Source organism: Pleurodeles waltl, chromosome 8 (genome assembly GCF_031143425.1).
Source record: "Pleurodeles waltl isolate 20211129_DDA chromosome 8, aPleWal1.hap1.20221129, whole genome shotgun sequence".
In the NCBI taxonomy this organism is placed as follows: domain Eukaryota; kingdom Metazoa; phylum Chordata; class Amphibia; order Caudata; family Salamandridae; genus Pleurodeles; species Pleurodeles waltl.
The window spans coordinates 1,076,958,972-1,076,986,273 of record NC_090447.1 but is presented as its reverse complement, the minus strand read 5'-3'; the positions used below and the strand labels follow the sequence as shown (position 1 = coordinate 1,076,986,273).

Below are 27,302 nucleotides of genomic sequence, written 5' to 3'. Positions count from 1 at the left end.
CGTCCAATGAATATTATGTAATATTCAAAATTTGGTGTGTGCGAGAGTATAGGGGTACTTTTATGTAATGTCACGGATCTCCAATTTTTTGTCCTATCTGGATCCGTAATTACAGACCTAGAGTGTTCGTTTCAGAATTTTAGAGTCTTTCTAAAATGATTGGTAGCTTGTGGTTGAAAAAAATTGTAAATTCCAGATACCTAGTGATCATGTCTGGGGATTTTTAAAAGTAAAGAAGGGACTCAAGGGTCATCGTGGAGAGAGTGGGATTTAGACAGTGCTACTTTAATTTTAAGGAAGTTATAGAATTTCTAGTCCGCAATATGATATATTTCTTGTAGATTTGCAAAGGTAAAAGGATTGGAGAGCGTGCCTAACTGTTTGGGGTAGTAAATACCTTTGTTTATCCATGATTGCCAGTGAAGAGTCTGACCTTTGTACTTGATACTTGGGTTGTGCCAAAGGGAAGCAAAGTTGGAGCATTTCAGTTTAACTTGCAACCTGTTATCAATAAAAAGTAGTGCGTGTTTGGTATTCCTAAAGATATATTTAGAGTATGGCATTTGCTTGTCAGTATATGTGAGTAGAGTTACCGGTTCTAGGTTTCCCAAACGTGCTTTTCCCATTTCAAGCCATAGTGGTGTGGAGTTTATCAGGGGTGAGAGCCAATAGGTGCCTTTTTGGCAAGAAAAGCTGATTGGTAATTTTAAAATTTAGGTAGGTTGAGGCCACCCAGGTTTTTGGGGAGTCTTAAATTGTGTAGGGCTATTCTAGGCTTTTTTTCCTTGCCATATAAAGTTATTAATCATTTTATCTAGTTTTTGGTGGAAGTCATCAGTGAGTGATGGGGGAGCATGCTTATTAGGTAGTTAACCACAGGGGATATCATCATTTTTATCGTTTGGATGCGACCCCACCAGGGGTTACATTTTGGTGACCAACCTTCTAATAAATGTTTTATTTTTTGAAGGGTTAGGTGCTCGTTATGATTCAGAGTGTCAATTAAATCTGACCCAAATTCTATTCCTAAGTACTTTATGTAGTTCGGTTGCCAGATTAGACCTGCATCTCCTATCAAGGTTTTAGAGCCTAACAGGTTCAGTGATTTCACATCAGATTTGTCTCTATTTAGTCCATATCTTGACACTCGTGAGTAGTGTTCAATTGTGGCCATGAGCGCCTGTATGGATGAGTGAGGGTCATCAGAAAAGATTAATATGTCATCTGCATAGGCTGCCAATTTGATTGGTTTTCCCTGAAAATCTATTCCTGATATTTGAGGGTTACTGTTAATGTGTAATATTATTGGTTTGCGTGATAACAGAAAAAGGGAGGGAGAAAGTGGGTAACCCTGTCTTGTGCCTTTTTCAAGGTTAAAAGGCATGGATACCAGGCCACTTACGGAGATAGATGCTCTGGGGTTACTATACATGGTCATGATCATTTTTATGAAGTCATCTCCGAGGATAAAAGATCTAAGGGACTGTCTTAAGAATGTCCAAAAGACTTTATCAAAAGCCTTCTCGGCGTCCAAGGCTATAGCTACGGATGCAGAGGATAAATTCCTGGCTGTTTCTACGACGTGGCATAATAGGAGGGTATTATCATTGGCCAGCCTGTTCTTTAAAAACCCTACCTGGGAATTACTAATTAACTTTTGGCTAAAATGTTTGTATATATTTTACAGTCCAGACTTATTAGCGAAATTTGTCTATAATTCTTTGGTAATAAGAGATCCTTCCCATCTTTGGGAAAGGCAACAATATTTGCTTCATCGGATGTACCGAAAATTTTCCCAGGAGGCATATGTATTGTATAGTTCTAATAGAGTAGGGTGAAGGGATTTGGTAAATCTTTTGTAAAATTTGGCATTGAAGCCATCAGATCATGGGGCCTTATTATCTTTTAGTGTGTTAATGGCCTCAGTGATCTCATTTGTAGAGATTGGTTTGGCTAATATTTCTTTATCTTCTTCAGATATTATGGGTATCTGTAATTTATTTAAATATTCTTTGAATTGATCAGCTGTAATTAGGTTATCTTCAGAGTATAGCTCCATATAAAATTGTCTAAATGTGTGTAATTGTTTGAAGGTTGGTGTGGGTGGTGATCAACTTATCTTTGATTGAAGTTATGTTCTTTTGATTTTGTTTGTGTTTAAGATATGATGCTAGCATTTTTCCTGCTTTGTTGGCTTCACAAAGTTTAAAGTCTTTAAATGTATTAATCCATACGCCTGCACGTTTGCTGAGTATTCTATTATATTGATATTTCTTTGTAGTAAGTTTGGTGAGGATCTGCTTGTCCAGCGTTTTGATATGGGAGGATTCTCAGAGACCAATCTCATGTTCCAATTCCAGTAAGGATTTATTTTTTGCCTTATTGATTCTAGTTTTCATTTCTATTAGTGCACCTCTTAAAGTTGCTTTAAGAGCATCCCAAAGAGGGTGTATATGTATGTCCAAGGAGGAGTTATTTGTGAAAAAGTCAGAAATGGTCCATTCAATTTTCCTTATAATCTCTTGGTCTTTTAAAATCTCGTTATTGAAATGCCATTTCTTGATACAGGTTCTCAGATTGGTCCCAGCTAATAGAAATTATTATTGGTGAAATATTTGATTGGTCAATAAGGTGGGTACGGGAAGCCGAGATGAGGATATAGTCTATTCTTGCGTATGAATTATGAGGAGGAGAGTAAAAGGTGTAATCTCTCGAGTCAGGATGTGGGAGTCTTCATGTGTCTTTAAGGTCATATTTAGTGCAAATATCTTTTAGAATACTATGTGCTTTAGGTGGGCGATAGAGGTCGTTAGTAGGCAGTTGGCCTAATTTCTCTGAAACTGTATTCCAGAAGTCACAGTCTTCATTATTTGGACCGTATATATTAACAACATGTAGTCTAGCCTCATCTTTCTTTAGAGTTGTTATGACCCATCTTCCCTCTGTATCTGTAATATAGGATTCAGTACTCAGATTAGCTTTCTTGGAGATCAGAGTAATCACAATATTCTTCTTGTGGACTGCCAGAGAACAGTGTACATCAACAATCCAATTGTTTTTAATTTGGAGTGCTTCGGGAATCCTTGTCTCTTGAAGGAGGATAATGTCTCCCTTGGTTTTGTATAGAAAGTTCATTATTTTCATACGTTTTATTTGATGATTCATGCCCTTAACATTCGAATATACAATATTGTCTTTCGTATTAGTATTAGCCATATTAGTATGTTATGTGGTAGAGGTGTGCATCAATGTGTATCAAAAGTACTGCTATGTTAGGAGGAGTATGGGCTATCATTGATATACCACAGTGGAGAATGTGTATAATGTCTGCTTGCGCAATAAAGTAGATCAATCCAATAATTGCAATGTATGTAGTGAAAAAAACACCTATTTATAGTCTTGTGAGATGGATTACTAGAAGTACTATTTTGGATGAAGTAGTGTAGGTCTAGTGTTAGAGCCGTATTCATAACAACCCTACGCTGTCCAGCAAATAAGTGTGAACAAGAGAAAGGTGAAAGAGGAAAGAAGAAAGGAAGATGGAGAATAAAAAACAAAAGAAGAAGAAATAATAACCCCTGTCAACTTTCTACAAACGCCATGGAGTGGGCGACAAAAGAAGAGCAGACATCCCTCTGGGCAACACGGAATATACATTGTGATGAGCACATCATATGCTGCTATTGTAGAGTATTTTCAGAAGAAAAGGCACATAAGTTTGTCTATATCTGAGTCATGGAACATTATCAAAAATTGGATACATGGATAGCACACGTGTCGAGAAGGATGTGGTATAACTTGCAGAAAGTGGCAAAGTGGAACACTATCACCTATAACGTGTACAATAGGTTATACAATCCAAATTTAAGAGAAGCAAGCAGAATATGTAAGCACATATACTGTCAATTAACAGGGGCATAACTATGGTAAACAATGATTGAGTATGAACTAGCCCTGACAGGCAATGAGGTAAGGAAAGCAGTAGGTGATTGAGTTTCACCAATTAAATCACAGAATTTCCTAATTCTTTTAACAATTCACCTTTGTTGGATAGAAAAGGGAAGCAAACAGTACAACAAGTGAACTTTAAGTATGAACTTAGGAAGAAAAAATATCCTTATTAAGGGGAAACATTGTAGATAGGGAGGTATCCTACAGAATGCTAAAAGCATCCAAAGGCGTCAATATCTATGAGATTAGCGCACTTTCAGGAAACAAGAGTTAGGTTTTCCTTTTGTTTGACAGGGCTCTAGCAACGTCCATGTCTTGTCATGTCAGTTCGTTTAGATAAGATTTTAAAGCAATGTGATCATCGAAGATTTCATGCTTTCCGTCCATAATGTTTCTGAATTTTGCTGGACCAGCAAAAGAAAATTGAATTTTCATGTCTCCGAGTGTATCACGTAGGGCCAAGAAAACTTTTCTTGTAGCTACAGTCGTTTTGGAATAGTCCTATGAAATGTAGATTTTAGATCCATTCCAGTTAATGTGCTTATTTTTGCCCACTTAGAGCAAGACTGCTTCGGCATGTTGGAAAAGCAGAGGTTTGCAAACTATTGGTCTGAGTTTGTTCAGAGATCCGCAGGAACATTTGAATGTTAGGACCCTTTGTGCTCTTTCCAGCTCAACTTTGTTGTCAAATTGGAGGCCTCTACCTAGAGCTAACCAAGATTCATGGAAGGAAACGCTACGGCTGGGGTGTTCCTCATTACTTTCAGATCCTTTAGGAGCACCAAAAATTCTCATGTTACCTCTCCTATTTCGGTCTTCCAAGTCCGCAATGTCTTTTTTCATAGATTTTGTTATTGATTGTAAGGAGAGAAGGTCCTTGGTAGATTTGTTTTTGATGTCTTCCAGGTCACTGATTCTTTGTTCTACCTCTAATAATTTATTGTTGACAGTGTTAATATCCACCTTGATTGCTGTTAACTCAAGCTGCATAGAGTCCGTGTTTACTTTTGTGGATTTGGCAAGGTCATGCACTTTTGTTCGCTTTTTGAGGATCATATCTATCGTACTGTTTATATCTGCCTTGCCTTTAATCAGTGAATCAGGAACGGTTGGCTCCGCTTTTGGAACTTTTAATGCGCTGTTTAGGTTCCCTTTCAGCCATGTTAAGTGCCTGTACTTCAAAATGAAGGAATTGAATACTGTGTCGTTTTTGTAGAAAATAGAGAACGTTAATTGAAACTTGAATTTATTCAGTTATCACATTTACCAAAGGTTTCTGGCCTTGTGTTGCATCCACATCCGGTCTAGGTCTGAAGGGTCCTGAAGTAATAAACCTGCGAGTTTAAGCTTTGATAACTCGACATGTTTATCAAGAGACAAATTCACTGGAATGAACAAAATGTTTTTTTTAGTCACAGATATTTCACATCTTTTGAAACTAGCAAAGAAGCCTTACATCATGTGTGCCGTTTTATGGTCAGGCAAATGGAGTTTGGGTAAGCATTTTGTTTTCTTCACACATTTGATGAAATCTAAACAATTTGTGAATAAACGCATCCATTATTTGCCAGTAACCGCGCTAGTTGTAGGAGCATAGTTGAAAAGATTTCAATTGATTACCCATTTCAGCATGGGTGCTATTTTAAGGTCTGGCAGATCGAATTTGAGTGAGCACCTTGAGACCCTCACAGGTGAGTAGTGCGGTTTACAAATTCCTAATTGATTGATTAAGCAATGTGTTTTCTTCATACATTCAGTGAAACTTGCAAAAACGGTAAAGAAATGGATCCATTACTTGCTAGGAACATTGCAAGTTGTACAAGCATTGTTTAAAAGATTTCAATACATTTTTCATTTCAGCAATGGGCGCCATTTTAAGGTCAGGCAGATCAGGTTTGATTGAGCAATCTGTTTTCTTCACACATTCGGTAAAACTTGGAAAACTGGTGAGTAAACTCACCTATTTCTTGCCATGATCAGTGCAAGCTGTGCAAACACAGAACCAAAGATTTCACTTAGTTCGATTCAGTCCATCAAAACTCCAGCCTCGGGAACGGGACGCAGCCATTTTAGGATGTGCGTGGTGTTTAGAGCGAAAGGAAACAAACTTGATTAAAACATTAGATTAGCGATGACCTTATCTCTGATCATTACATGTGTGGCAGGAATCTTTACAAACTCAGAAAATCATATTTGTTGAATTTTTGTTGATCTCGCAGAAACAATTAAACGTTTCTCCGCATGGCCGGGAGAGACGGAGTCAGGCACCCATGTGCTTCTCCGTCCAAGCCAGGCCCCCGGCCTGGTGGCTTTATATATAGGAGCAGTCTGGCAGCAGTGTTTTGTATTCGATGCAGCATTTTCATAGTTGATAGATGGTAGAGGCCATTATCATAACCCAGTTTAAACAGTACAAGAGAGATAGCAGCATGGACCTTGAGTGGGAACCCTAGGTCTCAGAGTTTTTATACTAATTCCAAGGTTTCTTACTTTTTGGGATATGTTAGGAGGAGGTCCCAGATTGTCAGGCCAGGAGAAGAGTGGGTCATAATTTTTTGTATCATCACAGGTGATTATTTCAGTTTTGAATCCATTCAATTTGAGATGACTCAACGTCATCCTCTGTTCAACTGCTTGGAGGCAACTAAAGATTTATGAGTTTCTGGTGACTGAGGTTTCTTGTTTAAGAGCTATTTGTGTGTCACCTGGGTAGTTATAGCAGGTCAGCTGAAATTCATTGATCATTGCCGGTAATTATTTGATGTAGATGATGAAAAGCATGGGTGAAGTTAAAGAGCCTTGTGGGGCCCCCTGCTTTTATGGTAGAGGGTTTAAATGAGAAAGGAAGAGTAAGGATAACATTTTGGGGCCTATGGAAGGAAATGATGGATGGCTTAGTGTAAATTTCCTGGGGAGGATCCAGATGTGCAGAGATGGAGATCTATTGTGGCTCTTGCACACAGAGTTTAGAGAGAGGTACTCACCGGAGAGATCTGGGGGTTATGGAAATAACAAATGGTGGTCCGATCATTTTAAGATGCTATGTATACTGGTGGATGAGAACCTGCCTGCATGCCTTCTGTACTGGGGGATTTTTATTTCTGTTTTTGGTTTTGTCAAAACACAATAAAAAGAGGTTTTACAAAAAAGAGTATGGACAACATTTGTTCTGTTTTGATTGAAATTCACTCAAAATGGCTCACTAGTTCTTCAATTTAAAGGATAATTCTTTAATCAATTACCTAAACCTGGGTACTAAAGCAAACTCACCCAAATGAGTTAATAAGCCACATAGAAAGACTAAATATTCAGATATCCTTCTGCACTGATAATTTCATGATCAGGCATGAACCCTTCCAGTGTGTAGCATAAAATGAAAGTGAGTTCATAATATTTTTGTGAATTCAATACTAAGATGAGTAGCATAGATCATGATCAATAACATGCTAATAGTTCTAGTCCCCTGGGCAGATCCCTGGAGTGCAAACTTTGGATTTGTTTTTTTCAGAACCACTGTAGGGGGCCCTGGGGCAGAATGAGTTACTCAGCCAAAACCAAGGTAGTTGTGGGCTTTACCAATCATATCCCAGGGCTTCACCTACTAAACACTGACCACAACCCAGTCATGAAAGCCCACCGACAGATCATTGGTGAGCCAGCCGGGGTCCTGGTGGGTCAAAGTGGCACGAGCAGACATGATTGTTTTTAGGAGGACAGCTAGTGGAATACTATTGTAGTCGGTCACACTTCTTTTCACCAGAGCAGCACACCAAGTTCACAGGGAGACCCACTTCAGCATGCTGGTTGGATCATGAAGCACCCCTCATTAATTGGGTGTGATCTTTGGCAGTACGCACGCTTGAGATCTTCACCGTAGCACACCAGGACCAAATGGAGGGATGCAGAGAGACAAACTCCAGCTTCAGAATGGCTCTTGTGGCATTTCTCCAGCTAGACTCCTCTTCTGGGCAGCTCCCTCTTCCAGGTCACCAAAGTTGGCCTTCTCATCCAGGCAGAGTTCCTCCAGAAGAGGTTTCCACTCAGCAGATCAAGGATAGTCTTATCCCAAGCAGGACCACAACTCTTCAGCAAATAGTTGCAGCTGACCAGGTAATGTCACCTGTGATGAGGGCTGTTTCTACGTAGAGCACCCAGAGCAAGAGCACAATCAGGAGTGACGTTCTCGCACCTGACGGCTATCAGCTGTTTGGAGAAGAACCACTGAGAGGCAAAATGCAGGACCTGACACAACAGTTCATCCTGCACTACTGTCTCCACCTCACCCACCATCCACTCCTCATTTACCCTAATGAAAATGCTCAGGAAGGAACAACCAAGCAGACTGCTGGAGAAAGGTCATTGCCTCACTTCTACAGGTCTCCATCCTCCCACAACTTAATGCCTGGTGCTTTGCAAAACATTAGGAAATATCAACAACTTTGCTCATCTGTGAGATGGCTACCCAGCCTCCATCTTATGCCATGCTTTACCAAACAAAATCCAAAAATTATTTTTCTATTCCAATAACCACTCACTCACATGACTGAAAGATTCATAGTATCAGTCTCCCGACTCTCTTTGTGCTCATACCATCCACTAAGGGTGTCAGCAAACGTCCCAGTCATTGCACTTTAGAGGAAATATGTAGAGTGGCACTTCTCGCACACTAGTAAGGACAGGAAAAATGTCTGTCACAAAAACGGTTTGCTGGCACTACCTGATAAGGGTTTTTGAGCTAGTACAATGACAGCAGTTTCGTGTGGCAAAGAAAGACCCCCTTGTTTACATTCAATGCCTTTAATGCACACGCATGACTGTTGCATGTGTAGGGTACTAAAAATCAAATAGATTTTTGATACTTGCTGTTGGGTAACTCATACCATTAGACTTGAAAAACGTAAAAACATTATCCCTGGAGCAAAACATTAATCATTTAAATGTTAGCAGCGCCAAGGGTAAATGGGATTTTATCAAGCTCACTTATAATTGCTGCTAAGGATTAAAAACTTCATACCAGGACACAATTGAATGTGACAATGTTTTCTAGGAACACCAGAATGAGTTGTCTAAAACTGCTAAAAATGGACATACCAGAATTGAAATTACAGCTCTTTGAACTTGCAGATGTTTCCAAAGCTAGGATTCCACAAATAAACAAGAATTAAAGAGTAATAGGAGCATATTTGAGCTTACAACATTTATGTAAGCAAGTGCAAGAAATGAAAGGCAGAGCCATCCTTAATGCCAAGATTACCTGTTAGACAAGAGATGCATCATTTGGAAAGAGGATAGGATCTGTTTATTTAATTCAAAGCATTGATTTCAAAAATCAAAAATATGAACATGGATTGGACCCTTTTCAAGGAAATGATCTATTTTATAAGAATTTAAAAACAATGAGCACATTTTTAAGAAAACAACAAATGCACCTTTTGATGCTCAGTGCGGTACACGGAAGTTAATGCACTATAGTAGCTGGAAACATCTACAATGTGCCCCGACCTTTGCAAAAAATCAAGAGATCTAAAAACGATGCAAGGTTCTCCAGTAGAATCACAGATTAACAGGTATGTTTGTTGTATATCTTTACAGCTTCTCCATTTAACACATGCATAGTGAAATAAAGAAAGAAATGAGAGAACTGTTCAACTGTGTGTTGTCAGTCATATGATAGGGACCCAGGTTCAAGTGCAATAAAGAAAGACTAAGGCATCCAAACCCAAAAATATACGGAATGAAAAAGCATAAAACTCACAAGCTGGTCTGGTTTCTGAAGGCTGGTTCATCAAATACTGCAAAGTGCTAGAGGTCAGCTTAGCTGCACAGTTATAGCTTATACACTGCTTGGACTGCCAGCAATGGCCAAGATTTTGGTTCAGATCTGGCGATATTTAAAGTGTACTCTACGCGCAATAACTTATTTTGGCACCAACGCCTTTTTCCGGAAGAGTTCTATTCTGATAACAAATGTGCAAGTGGATGACTAGCACACGTAATCGTTGTAGTAAAACAATGCATGAGATCTGCTACTAAGCCATTCTGTAGATACTGGAATAAGTAGTTAAAAAGGCATCCTACGGAAATGTATTCTGAAAGCAAATGGGGTTGATGGGGACCATAACTCAGTTACTACCCCCATGATTAATAATTGACGAGTATATCTCCTAATTGCATCTAGATGGAAAATGGTAGCTTCCCAGCAGGGCCAGTTCAAGTTGATATTCAGCCCTGCAATTAAGAGCCTGTTCTAGTTTATTCTTCTCATTTATAGATTACAGATCTTATAAAATATTTTGATTATTCAAATGTTCCATTGAAATGTAATGCGCCTACGTATGTGTAATGCTAGTTTGAGGTGACAAGACCCTCAACTAATTGATTTAATGGATTAAATGCATGCATACCACAATGCTCTTTATCCACTGAATATTACTGTAGCAAGCAGAAATGCTGTCCTGTTGAACTAACGGTTTGTAATTAAGCTTAACAGTGCAACCTTCTTTTATATAACGCAGTATAAACTGATGAATCTGCTCACCGCTTTTCAGTCTTAAATTTAAGAAAATAAGATTTGTATAGATGCCTAGATCGACCTTTGTTTAGTCGGTCATATTATGAACACCCCACCAAACACAGATCATGAAATGTTGCCTTTGTCAAAATTCTACTGGCAATCCCAACACCATCTACTAATGTTTATAATCACATGGAGACACAACTCCATGATTCTGTTTTATATCAATGAATTAATAATAAAGGAGCATGCACCATACCATTAAATTTAGCGAAACAACATGGGACTTCTTTGATTTTTCATGTATGCCTACACACAAATGCCATGCATTTCGTGCTAGTTTCATGCACCTGTATGTCCACACAGAAAACTTCAATACTTACAGAGATTCTGTGCACTCTTTGGATCTAAGACTTTCAGTTCTTTTACACGTTTCTTGATGGCTATCTTCTCTTCAACATCCTCCTCCTCTTTCCTTACTGCCAAAATAAAAGAGCAAATGTTAGCAAAATATCAAATATTTTTTAAACCACAAACTTTTCAAACAAAATTCAGGGTGTCCACGATGGGAGAGATGTTTAGATTGTGGGGGTCAGTTGGAGCCAGTGATGAAAACCTAACACACCAGAATATACCCTTGTGTGGCTAGTAACTTCACTAGTGTGTTATGGCACTTATTAAACGCCCTAACATGCATTCATATTAGAATCATTTTTATTTGAATCAACATAGGAACAACTGAAATCGTTTTTCGAAAATAACATTTAAAGCCTCAGAAGCATCTTCATTGCCATTTTAAAAGCTTTGGAAAAATGCTATGGCAACAAAAATGGGTTTTACTGTACTATCAAAGCTTAGCAATTATATAAATCCATGGCCTGATTTAGAGTTTGGTGGAGGGGTTACCCTGTCACAAATGTGATGGATATCCCGTCTGCCGTATTACAAGTTCCATAGCCTATAACGGAATTGTAATACAGCGGACAGAATATTCATCACGTTTGTGGCTAAGTAACCCCCCCCCCTCCACCAAACTTTAAATCAGGCCCTATGTCTTTTAAATTGTGGAACATTTTTAACACATGAGTTTTTATTTATTGGTGGTTTGTACTTGAGTAGGCATAGGTGGGATCGAAAACTGGACTTCACAGGTCACCGTGCACACACCATGGAAGCTTTCCTGGTATTGTAACTCTACATCCTTCTCCTTCCTGCACACAAAACTGCATGGCGTGCATGATCCTCATTCAGAATCTGCCTTAGGTGAGTGAGTATGTCAATCGCTACTAACCCACAGGGAGTAGCTTTGAAGGTTTGCAAGACAAAAGTGGCAACATTAAGGAATTAAAATGTTTTTAGAGGAAACACTAGAGTCACATCAGTTATCTCACCAAACTACAGTCTCCACAAATGGTCCCTAGTTGGTATTGCCATCAGACTCACGCTGCACATCACTGATGAGGCCAAACAAGGTCTAAATCAGTCAAGAGTTTCCTGTGGTTTCTGTCCTGAGGGGACTAAGATTGGCTATTTGGTCGGGAATTATCTTGGTCTGGAATGGTGCTGAATTGTTGATCACGGACAGTGACGGTACAGACAAGCTTAAACATTGAAATGTGACCCTGAGTAATTAGCATTGGCTGCAATTAATTCACACATACCTTCCAAAGTTATGTGTGCCATTGATGCATGATACATTTGGGTCTATTTGCTACAAATGTAGACTGATTCGAGCATCATCATCTGAGCTCCTTTGTCAGTCCTTCATCCTAGTAAGTGAAAGAAGCTGCAAACTTTGCAGGAATTTTTGTGGCGATGTAGATCCTTAGAAGAGGTGGTCCTTTACTAGCAATACAGGTCCCAAAAAACAAACAATTCATCATGTGTGCACTCTTTACAGAAGGTTTGTGGAAGCAAAAACCTGGCAGGTCCACGGAATAGAAACAGTCACAATGGATGACTATATTTGACCCAGGGCAGCTGTCCTGAACTTCTTTGGTCTGAGGGTCTTCAAATATGAAAACATCTAGGACTGATCTTTAGCATCCTTTCTTTCAGAAGATTTATCTTGGTACTTAACTAGAGCATGTTCTACAGCTTCTCAGTTTTAGTTGTTGTATAGTGCTATCAGACATTTAGGAGGCTGATTTAACATTCAGTGCTTGGAAGAGAGAATGTGAAGAGTTTACATAGATTACCCTAGACTCTGTCCAAAGTCGCAAAAATTCTAGAGCACCTAGGTTCACAGGGCAACGAATCTTGATCAACAAGTAATGCTAACATCTTGTCATGTCATAGAAGCGGTTCTTTAAATAGAACTGCCAAATTCCTGTTAATTTTAATTTTGAGAACTTGCTGGCTTTAGAGGAGTAATAGGACTGCAAAGGTGGTTAAGCAACTGAAGTGCAATTGCCCATAGTTTGAGGGCAGGGGGGGACGTGAGTGTAGTACAACTGACACCAATCAATAAAACAGCCAAGGCACTCTCTTGGATACTAAGAACAGAGCCGTGAGCCCTTGGCAGATAGCACATTTGGTGTAAAGATCAAACTGCATTCTTTTGGCTCTGACTCTGGAAGCCATCCTAACTAACTAAAGAACATTGGGCTGCATTAACTAATTCTCTTTGTAAAGACTTAGCAGAAGGCCTAACTGTATATAACATGATAAAAAGGTTAATGAGCAACTTGACTGAAGAGGTGGTTCTTTTCACAAATACAAGTAGAAAAATAATGTTTTATGTCATTGCAGTTTTGGGTTCGGTAACATACCAGGCCACTATTTTACATGATCAATTATATTTTATTTTAAATTCAATCTGATAAGCCGAATGCTCATAAATGTTTCTTTTTTTTTAAATTACTGTGGAAGGCATGATACTGAATTGTTTTGAAATTTGAAAAATCTGAAGTACTTTGCACCTTTTTCAAATCTCCTATCATGTATTCAGTAAAGAACATTATCTCCTCTTTGTACTATGTAGAAAGTTAATCTGATGTTTATCCATTTTATACAAACATGTGGGCACTTCTAAATCTAGAAGCTAGAACCCTCAAACATCCATTGGATGTCAAGCATCAAGCAACCGCCACACAGGAACCTGCTAGACAAAGTGTAAAGCCCTTGTCATATTACCTTTCATTTCCATACTGATCCTAGACTTTGGCTGCTTTTTCACAAAGAATCTATGTATGCATATATATACTAGTCTGTGTAAAGTGCAAATCCAACGAGACAGCAACAGAGATGAATAGAAGGCATAGTAGCACAAATACAATGTATTATAGTTCACAACAAAACATAATATACTGTTGGTGATTGGACAATGGGAAGGATCTATCAAATCTTGTATTGGAAAGCATAAAATATAAAGCTCAAGCCACTACAGAATAGAGATTTTTTAAGAAACCAAGGTTTATTTCCCAGGTAGCCATACTGAACCAGCATCATCTAATGCAACTGCTGGAAAGTTAGAATGCTTCGGAAACATCAAGAAAGCTAATAGCTTCACGATGCACCACTTATAATGATATGTAAAGACCTCACATCACAAGAGGCACTAGAGTAAGCCTTAGATCCAACCATCTAACTGAGAAGGCTTCTTTTATGAAGGCCGCCATGAACACTCAGTAGGAGTGCAGGAAATGAGGATCCCAGTGTAATGCTATCTGTATTTAACCACTGACTCCATTTTGACCACTGACTCCATTTTGTGCTTAGCTTAACTCCAGATGCCATCACATCGTTGGTGAGTTTTTTTTACATGCACAGCTTGTTTTCTCCACAGAACGTGTTTATGCTCTTCTTCCTAACACAAGGTTACACCGTGTTGGAACATAGCATGTGGGTTGTGGAAGGTACATGATAAGAGAAGGCTTCAGCCATGGGAATGTTTCCATCAAGGAAAAGTACAGCTTCTCTGTCTCTGGAATGCGCATTGGGGTAGGGCCCGTTCCTTTGTGTGTTTTCAATGCAGATCGAGCACAGCCAGCACTTGAATTTCGTAACTTACTCGAAGGGAGGGGAGGTTGCCAGAACCTTTCTCTTGGGTTTGTTTAAGGTTTATAAGGTGGGGAAGCTTGGCACTAAGGGAGAAGGAGCTCACCTGAACGTGGACGCATGGTTCAGGAAACACCCCATGTTGGGAAAACCTCTGGCTTAAGCCGTCCAGGGTTCCTTGGCTTGATGATGCTGGAAAGGATGAAGAGTCAAATCCCGATGGTGGGGAGGGGGAGGTGTGTAGGTGTGTGTGTGTGTAGGTGTGTAGGTGTGTGACTGCGGTGACTGTGGTATCTACACATGTTTTAGTGCATTCAAGTTAAATGCTCGCATTAATATTTTTGTGTGTCTTCATTTGAGAGCTGGGAAGTGCCTTAATAAATGTATTACCCAGACTAGGAGTGCTGCATTCTTTAGCTTTCTTCCCTCTTACTTTGAAGCTAACCAGAACACCCATTCAAAGAGAATGCTGAACGGTGAGAATGCCCAGCTGACGTTGTGAGGGCTGAAATATTCCATCACTCGCTCTATATCACTCACTGCAGAAAAGCAATGCTTAAAAAATGTCCCCTAAAATGCAACCATTACTGTGTAGTGCCTCTTGCGTTTCCTGACCTCTATTCTCAAAGCCCAGAGAGTGAAGTGTAAAGGAGAAGCTAATTTGACAATTGGATAATTTACAACCCAAACATGGAACCCGAACAAGGAGTAATGACGGGCTCTCAAAGTTTATAGTTCAAAATAATTAAACTGATCTGAAGTCTTAAAGAGGCAGGGCTCATCAACTTTAAGGCAGAGATCCAACAATTGGGTCCCTGATCCTCTCCCCAGTCACTTGGAGCCTCCTGAAAGTTAAGTGAAATATTAAGGACCTACGTCTCACCTCCACTTCCTGAGAACAGAAGGCACCAGCATACTCACCAAGGTAACACCACATCATCTGTTACATATACAACACTACTCATCCCAGGAAGGGGTAAGTTCTGTAAACAGAAAAGAAAATCCCCTTGATTTCTAAGAATTGAACCTCGGGCGAAAGTTACACCTCAATCTTGCCTCAGTTAGGCTGTTCCTCAGCTGGACAGGAACGCTTTGTTAATAATTTGTCCAGGTCATAACCAGCCATAATGGTAATTACCATTGCTCGTAAGAGTTCACGCTTAAGTGATGTGAACAAGTCATAGCCCTTAGAAAGGCAATCTTGTAGAGACAATGACACCCAAATAATGGCATTTGGTAGGCTGGTGAATGGACTAGTGCTTCAGTGCCAGGAAGATCAAAAATGTATTTTACTAGAGACTAATGAAGATCCAGGTGGCTACATTTGTACCTAACCTTTTCCAACCACCGTGAGTTATAAAGGCATCAATTTGATCACTTTCTGGGAGGTAGAATACTGTTGAGGAACATAACACCATTATCAATAATTGTGTCACAGCAGACACCACCCTACCTTGAAAACTCAGTCTACAGGCACCTAATGAACCAGCCATCTGTATCTACAATAAATATTTAACTTCTAAATCTTTATCTACGTGTCGAACAGACAGAACCTGGATTGATTTGCACTCTGCAAATAAGGAAGACATGCCCTGTAGAAAAATATAGTTTACATACTTTGCGCTGAAAGCATAAATTCCTCTGTTCGGAAGAAAACTAAGAGCATCAATGGCTCAGATTCGGACACTGCAGCTTAGATAAAAGGTTCCAGCATTCAGTGACAGGCAATACAACCCGGAGAGAGAAGAGGCATCACAGGTGGCATACAAGAGTGCTGCACGCAACGTATGTCTTGCCCACTAACTTTTCAAAAGTTGAAAGCTGTATACACAGTCGCTGAGTCTACTGACACATGCCACAGAAGTCCTAGAGTACGTAAGGAAGATGCTGGGCAATGCAGTCCTGCCACATTTCTGTTTTCCTAGGCTACAGGAGCAATGGTGAAGTTAGAAAGACCAGATAAACATAGATTTCTGTGGTGCACACAATAAGACAAGTTAAAACAAAAAGGATGGTGTGCAGTTATTTACCTCAAGTCAGTGGTAGTTAAAGATGGTTCGTAGGGTAGATTCAATACAGTACACATTGGTGCATCAAAGATCACTTGTCAAGGACGTTAAACACAAACTATGCATCTGGTAAGTGCATTTTACGCATTCAGACTTCTAGGATTTAGCAACAAAAGTAAACCAGTAGGGTCCCTAAATCACCAACATGGAACTTTGAAATACAGTGCAGACTTGGGAAGTCATCTATCACAAAGAAATACATTACTACAGTAAGTAAAATTACAAAGGTCACATAGAAATGGATTGACCCACTCAAAAAAAGGCATGTTGATACTTACGTGGTGCGACTTCAGGGAAATGCATTTCAAATCCTTTTGAGTTGCAAGCACGTAAGAAAGAGAGTATACATTTTAATTTTTATATCTTGATGGAGCAAGTCAACACAAGGACTTCAAACAGTACAATGTACCATGTGTAATATCCACAGTGCCTGACATTTATGCAACATTCTGCTAGTTTTGGGGTCTTAGATTAGCAGCCAGAAATCTACTAGTTATGAATTTCTTTATAAAGGGAACCTTTAAAGGGTGGTTAGTGAGGTGGAATTGACTGGTACACATTGGGGTCAACCACAATACCTACCAAGGGCCTAGTACTGGCATCTTTGCCTCTTCTGGTTATCTGCAGTCTTGATTAGCAGAGTCATAACTGCCGGCTGTGTGCTGCACAGCAGAGAAAGGTTGGGGCACGAGGGAAAACCACAGAGTTTTCAATGTTGCGAACACCTCCAAATACACATGTAAGTCAAAATAACGGGTTATGTGTTACAAAGTAATGTGTTTGTATGTGGAGGGAGCTGGTGCATATATTGTTGTTTCACAGAACTGCTGGCTGTGTCTGCTGGAATTATGTATGTTGGGTTTAACTATCTCCACAAGAGAGAACACTTTATGGGTGTTTCAAAAAAGTAAAGGTGCACAATCGGATGAGGGAGCTCATCGCCTGTCCTCCATTTTGTGTACTCAGACCCAAATGCTCTGACTGGTTGGCAACAACTCTGCAAAATATGCTGTAGCTGCTTTACTGTTACTGTTGGACTGATTACAAATGTCCTGAAAACCCCCAAAATGAAATAGCCACAAGAGGACGGGTGGAGCAGCCACTAATTCTATGGCGCAGATGGGCAGTCCCAAAAGGATTGCCCCTGTGATAACTTTTCTTTCTTCTTTTATTAAAAAAAAAAAAAAAAAAGTAAATTAGGATTGGCCACAGGGGTTCACATATAGGACAGGCCCTGGCTATGGGCTGGGCCCTATGCTCAGCCCATGCCATGTACAGAGGTTCAATTAAAGACCCCGTGGCCAACCTCTGCTGCACATGGACAAAGGCAATGTGCAACAGGAGTTGCATGCTGGGGGCAGGTTAGAAGCAGAGCCTGGACAAAGGATTGGATCTGCAACCAACCTGTGATGCCCTCAGCCAAAGGCTGTGTACAGATCCAGATAGATACATGGCAGGTAAATAAAGTGCACTGTAAAAAAATAAAAACATATAAACTTTCACTGGAAAAACACAAATCAGATTAGTTATGTCAGGCCAGCCACGCACATGGAAATAAGGCTGTCTAGCACGCATAAAACATGGAAGACAGAGTAAATGCATGTATATATATATATATATATATATATATATATATATATATATATATATATATATATATATTCAGTTAAGAAATAGAATTTTAAAAACATAGGAATTCACTTAAAAAACAAATGTTACAGGGACGTTATAGTTAGGTTCTCAATTTACTCGTACAAAACCTTAGAAATTCACCAGTTATACTTAGGGCACAAGTTATAGTTACTTGAAATAATTCTAAGGTAACTATAACAAGCGTCCCCGCCATGCACAGTTTTTTTTATGAATAATTTTACAACAAATGTTAGTTAGTGAAATTGACAATGATGTTATCAAAGATGTCATGAGTGCTCTAATATCTAGAGCAGTGGTTCCCAACCTTTTGACTTCTGTGGACCCCCCACTTTGTCATTGCTGGAACTAGGGGACCTCGACTGAATCATTATTGGAATCCAGGGACCCCACCCACTTAGTCATGTCTGAAAGCTGGGAACCTATTATGCTAATACTATTTATTTTTCTGAGCAGCCGCAGATCCTCTGAGTAGGCTTCCTGGACCCCCAAGGGTCCCCGGACCACAGGCTGGGAACCACTGATCTAGGGTAATTAGCAGTGCATGGCGAGGGTGCAAGTTATAGCTACCTTACGGCACAGAGTTCTAGTTACTTGAAATAACTAACTATAACTGGTGAATTTCTAAGGTTTTGTATTAGACAAATTCAGAACCCAACTATAACGTCCCTGTAAATCTTTGTTTTTTTAAGGGAATTTCTATGTTTTTTTTTAATTTCTATTTCCTAACGATAACAGATGAAAACGTCACTTTCTGCAAGTGAGAGCTGTTTGACATCTCTCACTTGCAGAAAGTGAAGTGTTTGCTCTGGCGTGGCAGGAGCTGTCAAAGCTCAGGCCAGGTGAGAGCAAACAGCTATGTCCAGGGAGTGGGCACCCCATGACATTGCAGGAGACTGCCCTGAGGGGTGGCGGTTCCCAGGGCCATCACTGGCTCTTCGAGGGGGGATGCATGGCCCCCTCTATTGTTCTATTTGCCCTAGGGAGGTGGTTACCTTTGGGGTTCAGTGGTTCACAATGGACTCCATTCATTCTTTTATTGCACCCCGGGAAGGTGGTGGTCTTCAGGGCTGCAGGGAGCAGCCCTGAGTACCACCTCCACCCTAGCCCCACATACAACTAAACCTTTGTGCAAGGGGGTTAATGTCCCATTCTGCTTCCCCCCCAACCAGGTCAGAAAGGTTGTGCCAAATTGTGGGAGGGGTGGGGAAATTACAACGCCCTTTTAGAGTAGCCTGCCCACACTCCCTCCCACCCATCCACCCCATGTAATTCTGCTGAGCGGTTTGGGCTGTAGACGTGTTAAAAAATTCGAAAAATAACATTGACAAAGAATGGGGAAAAAGTGTAAGCCCCCCTCCAAATCCTCCTCCCCCTTTTTATTAGGTACCCACTTGACAGATCACCCCGAAACATTTGAGACAGCAGCTGAACTGGCCAAAGTATACATTTTGATAATTTTGTGAAGATTTGTCAACTGTCAACCAGGTTATTGGCAAAACAAAAAACACTCCGGCTATGAAAAAAAAATGGGCCTAACTATATCTAGTCGCAACCGCCACTAGGTTATATATATCAAAGTGTGATATAAGAATGTGTATATGCATTTTGTCCAAACAAATTTCTTCTAAGTTTTTTTCGGAAGATCCAATTGTGGACTCAAACGATGCTTAGATACAGTTAGAGGGGGCAAATGAGTTCTGTCAAGGAATTTTGTCCCAGTAGAAACCGATCAAAGATAAGAATTTAATTTCTCAAATAGGAAGAACAGGAAAAGTTTTGTACTACAATGCATGACCTAAGAAAATAAAAGTAAAACAGTTAGAATAAAACACCCATGAGGGAGATCAAATTTCCCTTATTATATAGCATTTGTGGAAGGTCTTACTAAGAAAAAAAAATTAAATCAACAAAACGGAGGGCAAATTCCAGCCGACACCGGTCTGTTTTTCCCAGGGAGGCGAAATGTGCCCTCTATCTCTGAACCGGAAAATTGGAAGGGCTGAAGCCTGGATTCACGCTTGCAGCGAAAATACACTGCCCGTCTTAATCTGGATAAATGTGCATCAATGAACAGCGCACAACAAAAGGCCGCTAATCAGTGGATTAATTTTACCCACAGCTCGGAGCACTTAGAAATGCATCTTTCCATCTCAACTCAGTAATTGTACGTTTTTCAAGGTGACTTAGAAAGCACATTATTTACACGTGGATACAAACAAAAGCGGCTCAAACTAAGATGGAAATAGCTACCAGCCTTAATCCAAAGGTGAAAACTAGAACAAAACCTACAAGCCAAATAAGCACAGCTTGCATGCAGGGTTCTAAAGTCGTCTTGCAGAAACTACAGGCTATCACGTTAAGCGAACTGCACTTAACATTAGGGCCCTGGAGTTGGAGTGTAGTACCAGATAGTTTATACTACTGATGTTTCAGTTATACTGCACATAATGGGCCTGTTTCACAAACTACACTTTTGAGTAAGTTTTTCTACTTTTCAGATTTCCCAAACTTCACTTTTGTAGCACTATACAATTTTGTATAAATCCAGCACTACACATGGCCAAACACAGATACTTCAACATCCTACCATAGGAAATAATAGAGGAAGGGCCATAAAATAAAACGTCACAGGAAATAAGTTACATTGTTTTTAAATAGTTTAAATACAAATACATATTTTTTTAAAACTCTAAATATACATTGTTAAAAATATATAAAACTATATGTGATCACTCGTGTGCCTTTTTTGTTCAAACTGAGCTTCAAAGGTGACTTTGTTAGCATGGAACATTATGCAGAATTAATGCTCCCAGGGTGCATGCAATACAGTATTATCAAATTTTGTTTATATGTGGTCAGTGTGTAGGAAGACTGGAATAAACAAGATTTATGATGTAAAAGAAGTTTAACTGAATGCATACTGCTTAGGTTAAGGCCCAAGCAAGATATGAGAACTGTAGTATTTCACATCTTTTTTCTCCTGGTCTCTTCTAAAGCTTAGGGTATTTACACCAATTGGTTCTGTTGGGAGGTGACTGATAAGATCTACGTAATACAACTGAATTAAATGTTCTGGTAGCCACTTACTGAACCAGCACAATAACCTTGTGCCGGCTAAGGCATTTGGACATTCAGTTAGCAGACTGAGGGCCTGATTTAGAACTCGGCGAACAATTTACTCTATCACAACAGTGACAGGTATCCAGTCTGCCGAAATCTAAACCCCATAGAACATAATTCTAAATCAGGCCCTAAGTAGTGAGTTCACTTTATCCTCAAACCAGAAGAATATCAGCTTCAGCATCTACTTTCATTACTTTGAGCAAAATTTGTCGATGGTCAGGCAGGACCTTAGCCCCAGTGCCTGGCCAGAGACGTTTGAGGTATCCTTTCAACAGACCGCAGTAGAACCACCAAGCCTACAGAGGGTGTTACAGATTAATATTAGCAAGTCATTATGCATACTCAAGGTAAGCTGAGGTTCAATAATGAGACACAGACGTCACCATGCGCTCAGTAAACTAATACTTTGGTACGAGGACACTTTTTTAAACCATGCATCCACCTGTACCCCCAGCTCCAAGAGCTGCGTTACTTAAGCAGCCATACATTTAGAAATTCATGGATCATTCTATGAACAAACCACGCTTTTCAAAGTGGACAGCTAATGGTCACTCAAGGCTTCAGTTTGAAAACAGACTGGAATAAAAGAATAAACACACCAATTATCAAAATATCTAACACAAGCAAGTAGTTCCCTACAAAAATGTGGGCCCACTTTATATTCCCATATCAAGCCTAACTGATTTGCTACCTAATGCAAATGCCAGCCCCATTATGGATGGTGGTTAAGTACTTGCTAACAACTTTAACATCTACTCAATATTTCTTGGAAGGAGACAATTAGGTTTGCCTTATTTGTGTACTGCACAATTTTGACTATTTAATTTAAAGGGCGATAAGTGCAGTATTTTTTCAATTCATGCGTGCAGGAAAGCCCAGAGTAGGTCACAGGGGTGGAAGATTAAGTTAATTTCAGAGTACCATATTTCCCTCACTAATTGACCTAGAAAGAACCCAGACACATCGAATGAAGAGTGTACTTACTTAAAACAAAAGTAAGCTGAAATGGTCAGTTCACCACTACCCGGTGAGAAGCAAGCATAACTAGAATGCTTAGACCAACAGTGAGAAAATAGGGCCCTGCACAGCCCCTTACCCCCACTACACCCCTCTCGAAACGGCGAAATTACTCTGGGATCCATCACCTATGTCTCTCGTTGCAGCTCAGAACTATAGCTCTAGTGACATCAATTTGAATCTACTTTGATTGTCTTGATTATTTCTATTTTGGTATAAACTGTGTTTGACTTTTCTTAGCGTACAACTGAGCAAATTAATGTGCGTTTCATGTACACTTGCATTGATAATTGTTATGTCCCACGGGTTGGGGTTTAAACAAACTACGAGCAGCCTGTAGATTTGGGAAACCTCAATGTGAGCACCAAGGTCGCCACCCCTCCCGCCTGTAAGGTGGCAGCCATATCACTTTAGCAAACAAACCAGTTTCTGTGCCTGGGTATAATTAGATCAATGGCACGGAGTGCTGACAGTATTGGTACAACCTTGGCACAGTCATGATCAAAGGTACTTTCCAATGCAGTCTCAAACAAGCTGTGGCAAAGCCAAAAGGTCTGGCCCTGGCTTCTGATCTCTATGGTCTGCAATGTTCTTTTTTGCTGGTGAATGTTTTTTGGAAACATTTATGACAAAAATAATTGAAAGATAGCCAGCAGGGCATATATTCACATCCCGCAGACGTCATCTTATTATTCTTTATTTTTTTTACAGAATTGAAGGCAATTTAATGATGGCCGCCCATTTGTGTGGCATATGGTTTGGGGGGGGGGAAACAATATTTAACCATGAGCCTAGCTTGCCTACCCCAAACCTATTGGCTTAACAGTTGCCCTAGGCAAAGGGATTTCTCTACGTACATTTAAAAATTATAAAGCCAACATTTAAATACATTTTATTCTTACTGCATTTAATTTCATGAGTTACATTATAAAATGTTTTGCATTGCATGTACCTACTCAAACTAGTTACTTGCCTTTAGTAATGCTCTTTCTGGTTAATACTCTAAAGATTCTACACCTTAGAACTCCCCCACTCTCTAGAGTGGGATAAGAATATTTTCTGCAAAGGCTCCTGTGTGATAACAGGTAGCGCCACTGGTCCTAGTAATGACTGGTCCCATCTCCAGATGTGCCGAGGAACCACATATAGGCACCACCCTTGCATGCCAACATTAGTTTATAAATGGACAGTTCCCCCCCCCCTCAAATGTGTATCTACCGACAACTTAAGATGTTGACAGTGTGCAAATGAAACTTGAGGCCTTATAAGCTACATGAAGAACAAGTTACTTACCTTTGGTAACAAATTATCTGGTAGAGACATATTCTAGCTACAGATTCCTTCCTCTTAGAATTTCCCCCAGGCGATAGTCTTCATCCGGAGATTTTTCCTCAGGCTGAAACCCTGCACGTGGTTAGGTGACATTGGTCGACTTTGCATCCGCCGCTGGTGCCACAGTCGCTGGGTATGACGTTGCAGGTTGTATATGGGGGCCACCCCAGCACGCTGACGTCAGTTTCCTATCATGACTTTTCACATCAGGAGTGCGGAGCAATGAAGAATATTGACCCCGGTGTGTCAGAACTAGGGTCCCTGAAAGAAAAGTCCTTGTCCCTAGAAATCAGTTCGCAGAGGGTATAGGATGTGGGGGTGGGAAAAGGGAGTGGGTGGGTGGGGAAATCAGTAAGGAATCTGCAACTAGAATATGCCTCTACCAGATAATTTGTTACCGAAGGCGAGTAATTTGTTCATCTGATAAAGTCTTCCTCCAGTTGCAGATTCCTTACCTTAGAATAGATACCCATGCAGGACCAAACGAGCAAAGGAACCGTCCCTTCTGACCTGACTGTTGAGACATGTACGTAAAGATGCAGACGTTGCTGCCTGGCAGATGTTCAGGACTGGAACTCCGCATGCTAATGCAGTGGCTGCAGCTGTTTGCTCTAGTGGAATAAGCATGCCATCCCTCTAGGGTTGCTTCTTGGCCAATGCCTTGCACATTTCAATGCAGAGAACAAAACATCTAGAGATGGTTCTCTTCTGCACTACTTTCTTTGCACCCACATAACATACAAAGAGTTGATCATCCACCCGGAAATCTTTGGTACAATAAGGATAGAACGTCAATCCTCTTTTTGTGTCCAGGCAGTGGAGTCTCTCCTCTTCCATAGAGAGATGTGGTGGGCGCATAAAAAGTAGACAAGGTGATGGATTAGTCTACGTGAAAGGGCGTGACCACTTTAGGTAATGGGATGCCCTGGTACCAAGCACCACCTTGTCCAGATGGATGGAAATGCAAAAGGTAGCTTTGAGTAAAGGGCCTGCAGCTCACTCACTCTCCGGGCAGAAGTAGGCTGTCTTTAGAGTAAGAAGCCTAAGTGGACAGTTGTGAAATGGCCCGAAAGGAGCACATATTAGGAAAGTAAGAACCAAGTTCAAATCCCACTGGAGCATTATGAACGGAGAAGGAGAAAACATATGGATAAGACCCTTCAGTAATCTACCAACAATAGAAGATTTAAACAAAGAGGGTTGGTCAGGTAATCACAGGAAAGCAGGGATGAAAGACAAATTACTCTTGAGGGTGCCCAAAGCTGAGCCATGCTGGGCTAGAGAAAGAACAAAGAAAAGGACCTCAGAAAGAAGGGCAGAAAGGGGGGTCAATAGACTTGTCTGCACACCATGCACAAGTTTGTTCAAAGGACACGCATCTACCGTTTTGGTGATGAGACGCCTATCTGACAAGTTAACGTTACAGACTTTAGGCATAAGGGCAAAAGCTGTCAACTGCCACCACTCAATCGCCACACAAGAAGTTGGAGATTGGACAGGTTCCGATGGAGAACCATCCTCTGCTGCTGCGACAGAAGATTCTGCAAAACGGGGCAGTCTGATCGGAGGATCCCTGGCTATGCTCAAGAACTCGGGATACCAGATTCTTCATGCCCAGTCCGAAGCCACAAAAATTAATTGGACCCAGTTGTACTTGATCTTCTTGAGTACTCTTGGCAGAAGTGGTATTGGCGTAAAGGAGGCCTGAGTTGCATTCGAGACAAAAAGTGTTGCCAAGCGAGTGCCGCCTTGGAAACTCCAACACACAAAACAGCTGACATTGTACGTTCTCTGCAGAGCCAAACAGATCTAACCAAGGCTCTACACACTGCTGAAAGAGACCTTGCACCATCTACAGATGGAGACGACGTTCATGATTGACCAGGCATTGATGGACAAGTTTGTCTGCTCTAGTGTGGAGAGAGCCTGTCAGAGGCTGAACCCCCAGGGACATGCTTTGATCTTCCAACCATGTCCAGAGGCACAGACCCTCCTGACAAAGGGTCCACAACCCCAACCGTCCTGCGTGTTGCAGTACCACACAGCGGTGATGTTGTCTGTTAACACCTGCACCACTTGCCCTATGAGAGAGGAAAGGAATGCTTTTAAAGCTAGCCTGATTGCCCGAGTGCCAAAAGACTGATATGGAGCCAGGACTCCACCGGAGACCAGACTCCTCTGATCTCTGTCCCTCCCATGTGGCTGCCCCATTCCAGGAGTGAGGCATCTGTCACTACCATCAGATCTGGTTGGGGAAGGGAGAAGGACTTGCCTCTGACCCAATCGCGGTTGAAAAGCCACCACTGCAGATCTTGCGCAGTTCCCTCAGATATCTGGGCCATGTCAGAGAAATTCCACTGATGCTGTGCCCACTAGAACTTCAGGTCCCACGCATATGTCATCAGGCATGTCACCAACACTATAGTCATACAGCACATACACACATTAAAGAACCACACAGTGTTACAAAAATAAAGGTACTTTATTATAGTAACACAAATACTAAAATACTGTATAGGCAATCCCCCAACTGGAGGTAAGTAAACACACTATTATATATACATTAGAAATAAGTAACTAGCATAGAAAACAGTAGGCACTGGTAAAAGCAATAGTAAATAGTGAAGACTGGGGGAGAATGAGGGGAGGGGTTGGGGGCAGACTGAAACATATACTAAGAAAGTGGAATGTGAAAGGCAGTCCCCCACCCAAGGATGTGGAATCAGGAGAAGAGAGCTGGAGGAACTAGGAACCCCAAAAGGTAAGTAAAAGAGTGCCCCCAGCGACCACAAGAGAAGATTTAATTATCTCATTTCCCCCAAACCCAACGGGAGGACTTTGGAAAAGGATTGTGTAAGTCCCAACTAAGACTGGAACAACCCAAAGGTAGATCTTGACAGAAGAGGACCTGCAAAGGAAAGAGGATCATGTCCAGTTCAAGTTGGAATGTCAGTTTGTGGCAGGAGCCACTACCCACCCTTCTGTGGATGCATGACCAGGTTGACAGTGGACATGGAAGGTTAGCAATGCCGCACAGGAGCTGAAGAGGAGTCCCAGAAGTGATGCAAGTGATGTCCCACGTCGGCGGTCGAGATGCAGTCAGTTAGTGGTGCTGCAAAACCACCAACAAGCCTTGGCAAATGAGAGTTGGAGAAGAATGTTTTGCAAGGCTAAAGAAGACCAGCAAGGTCCAGGGGACTCGACCCAAGGAGGGGAGTCTGGGGTGACCCTCAGCAGCTGGGAGAGTCACAAGAAGACGAGGCAGCCCCCACAGGCAACCCACTGGCAGCAGGCAAAGGAGTCGCAGTGAGGCCCACTCAGAAACCTGAAGAGGAGTCCCATGTCACAGGAGCAGCAGGCAGGAGACTGTGCTTTGCAGGATGGACTGTTGGAGGCCGGTGCTACATGGAGCCTGAAGATCCCTTGAAGGAGGAACAAACAAGCCTTGGTATCTACAAAAGTCCCAGGGGTACTGTCCTGCGAGGAGAGGCAAGGGCTTACCATCTCCCAAGTTGGACAGCTGGCAGAGAGAACCAAAGTGACCACTCCAGATCACCACCTGTGATGCAAGATCCACACAGCTCCAGAGGAGAGAGGATCCATGCAGCTCGTCGTTGTTGCAGTTGGTGTCTGCAGATGCAGGG

At 41.0% G+C, this 27,302-nt stretch overlaps 1 protein-coding gene across 4 annotated transcripts in view; it reads right to left on the bottom strand.

The window, feature by feature from the left end:
* Positions 1 to 27,302, bottom strand: part of DIAPH3 (diaphanous related formin 3) — a 1,960,340-nt gene that overhangs the window by 871,409 nt on the left and 1,061,629 nt on the right. For 3 of the 4 annotated variants that reach the window (XM_069205304.1, XM_069205305.1, XM_069205302.1), the window contains exons 18-19: positions 16,812 to 16,844; positions 10,849 to 10,944 (exon numbers count right to left, since the gene is read on the bottom strand). In XM_069205304.1, the coding sequence (XP_069061405.1) occupies positions 10,849 to 10,944; positions 16,812 to 16,844 (129 nt within the window). The remainder of the gene's footprint in view (positions 1 to 10,848; positions 10,945 to 16,811; positions 16,845 to 27,302) is intronic. The other variant, XM_069205303.1, reaches the window with a different exon arrangement.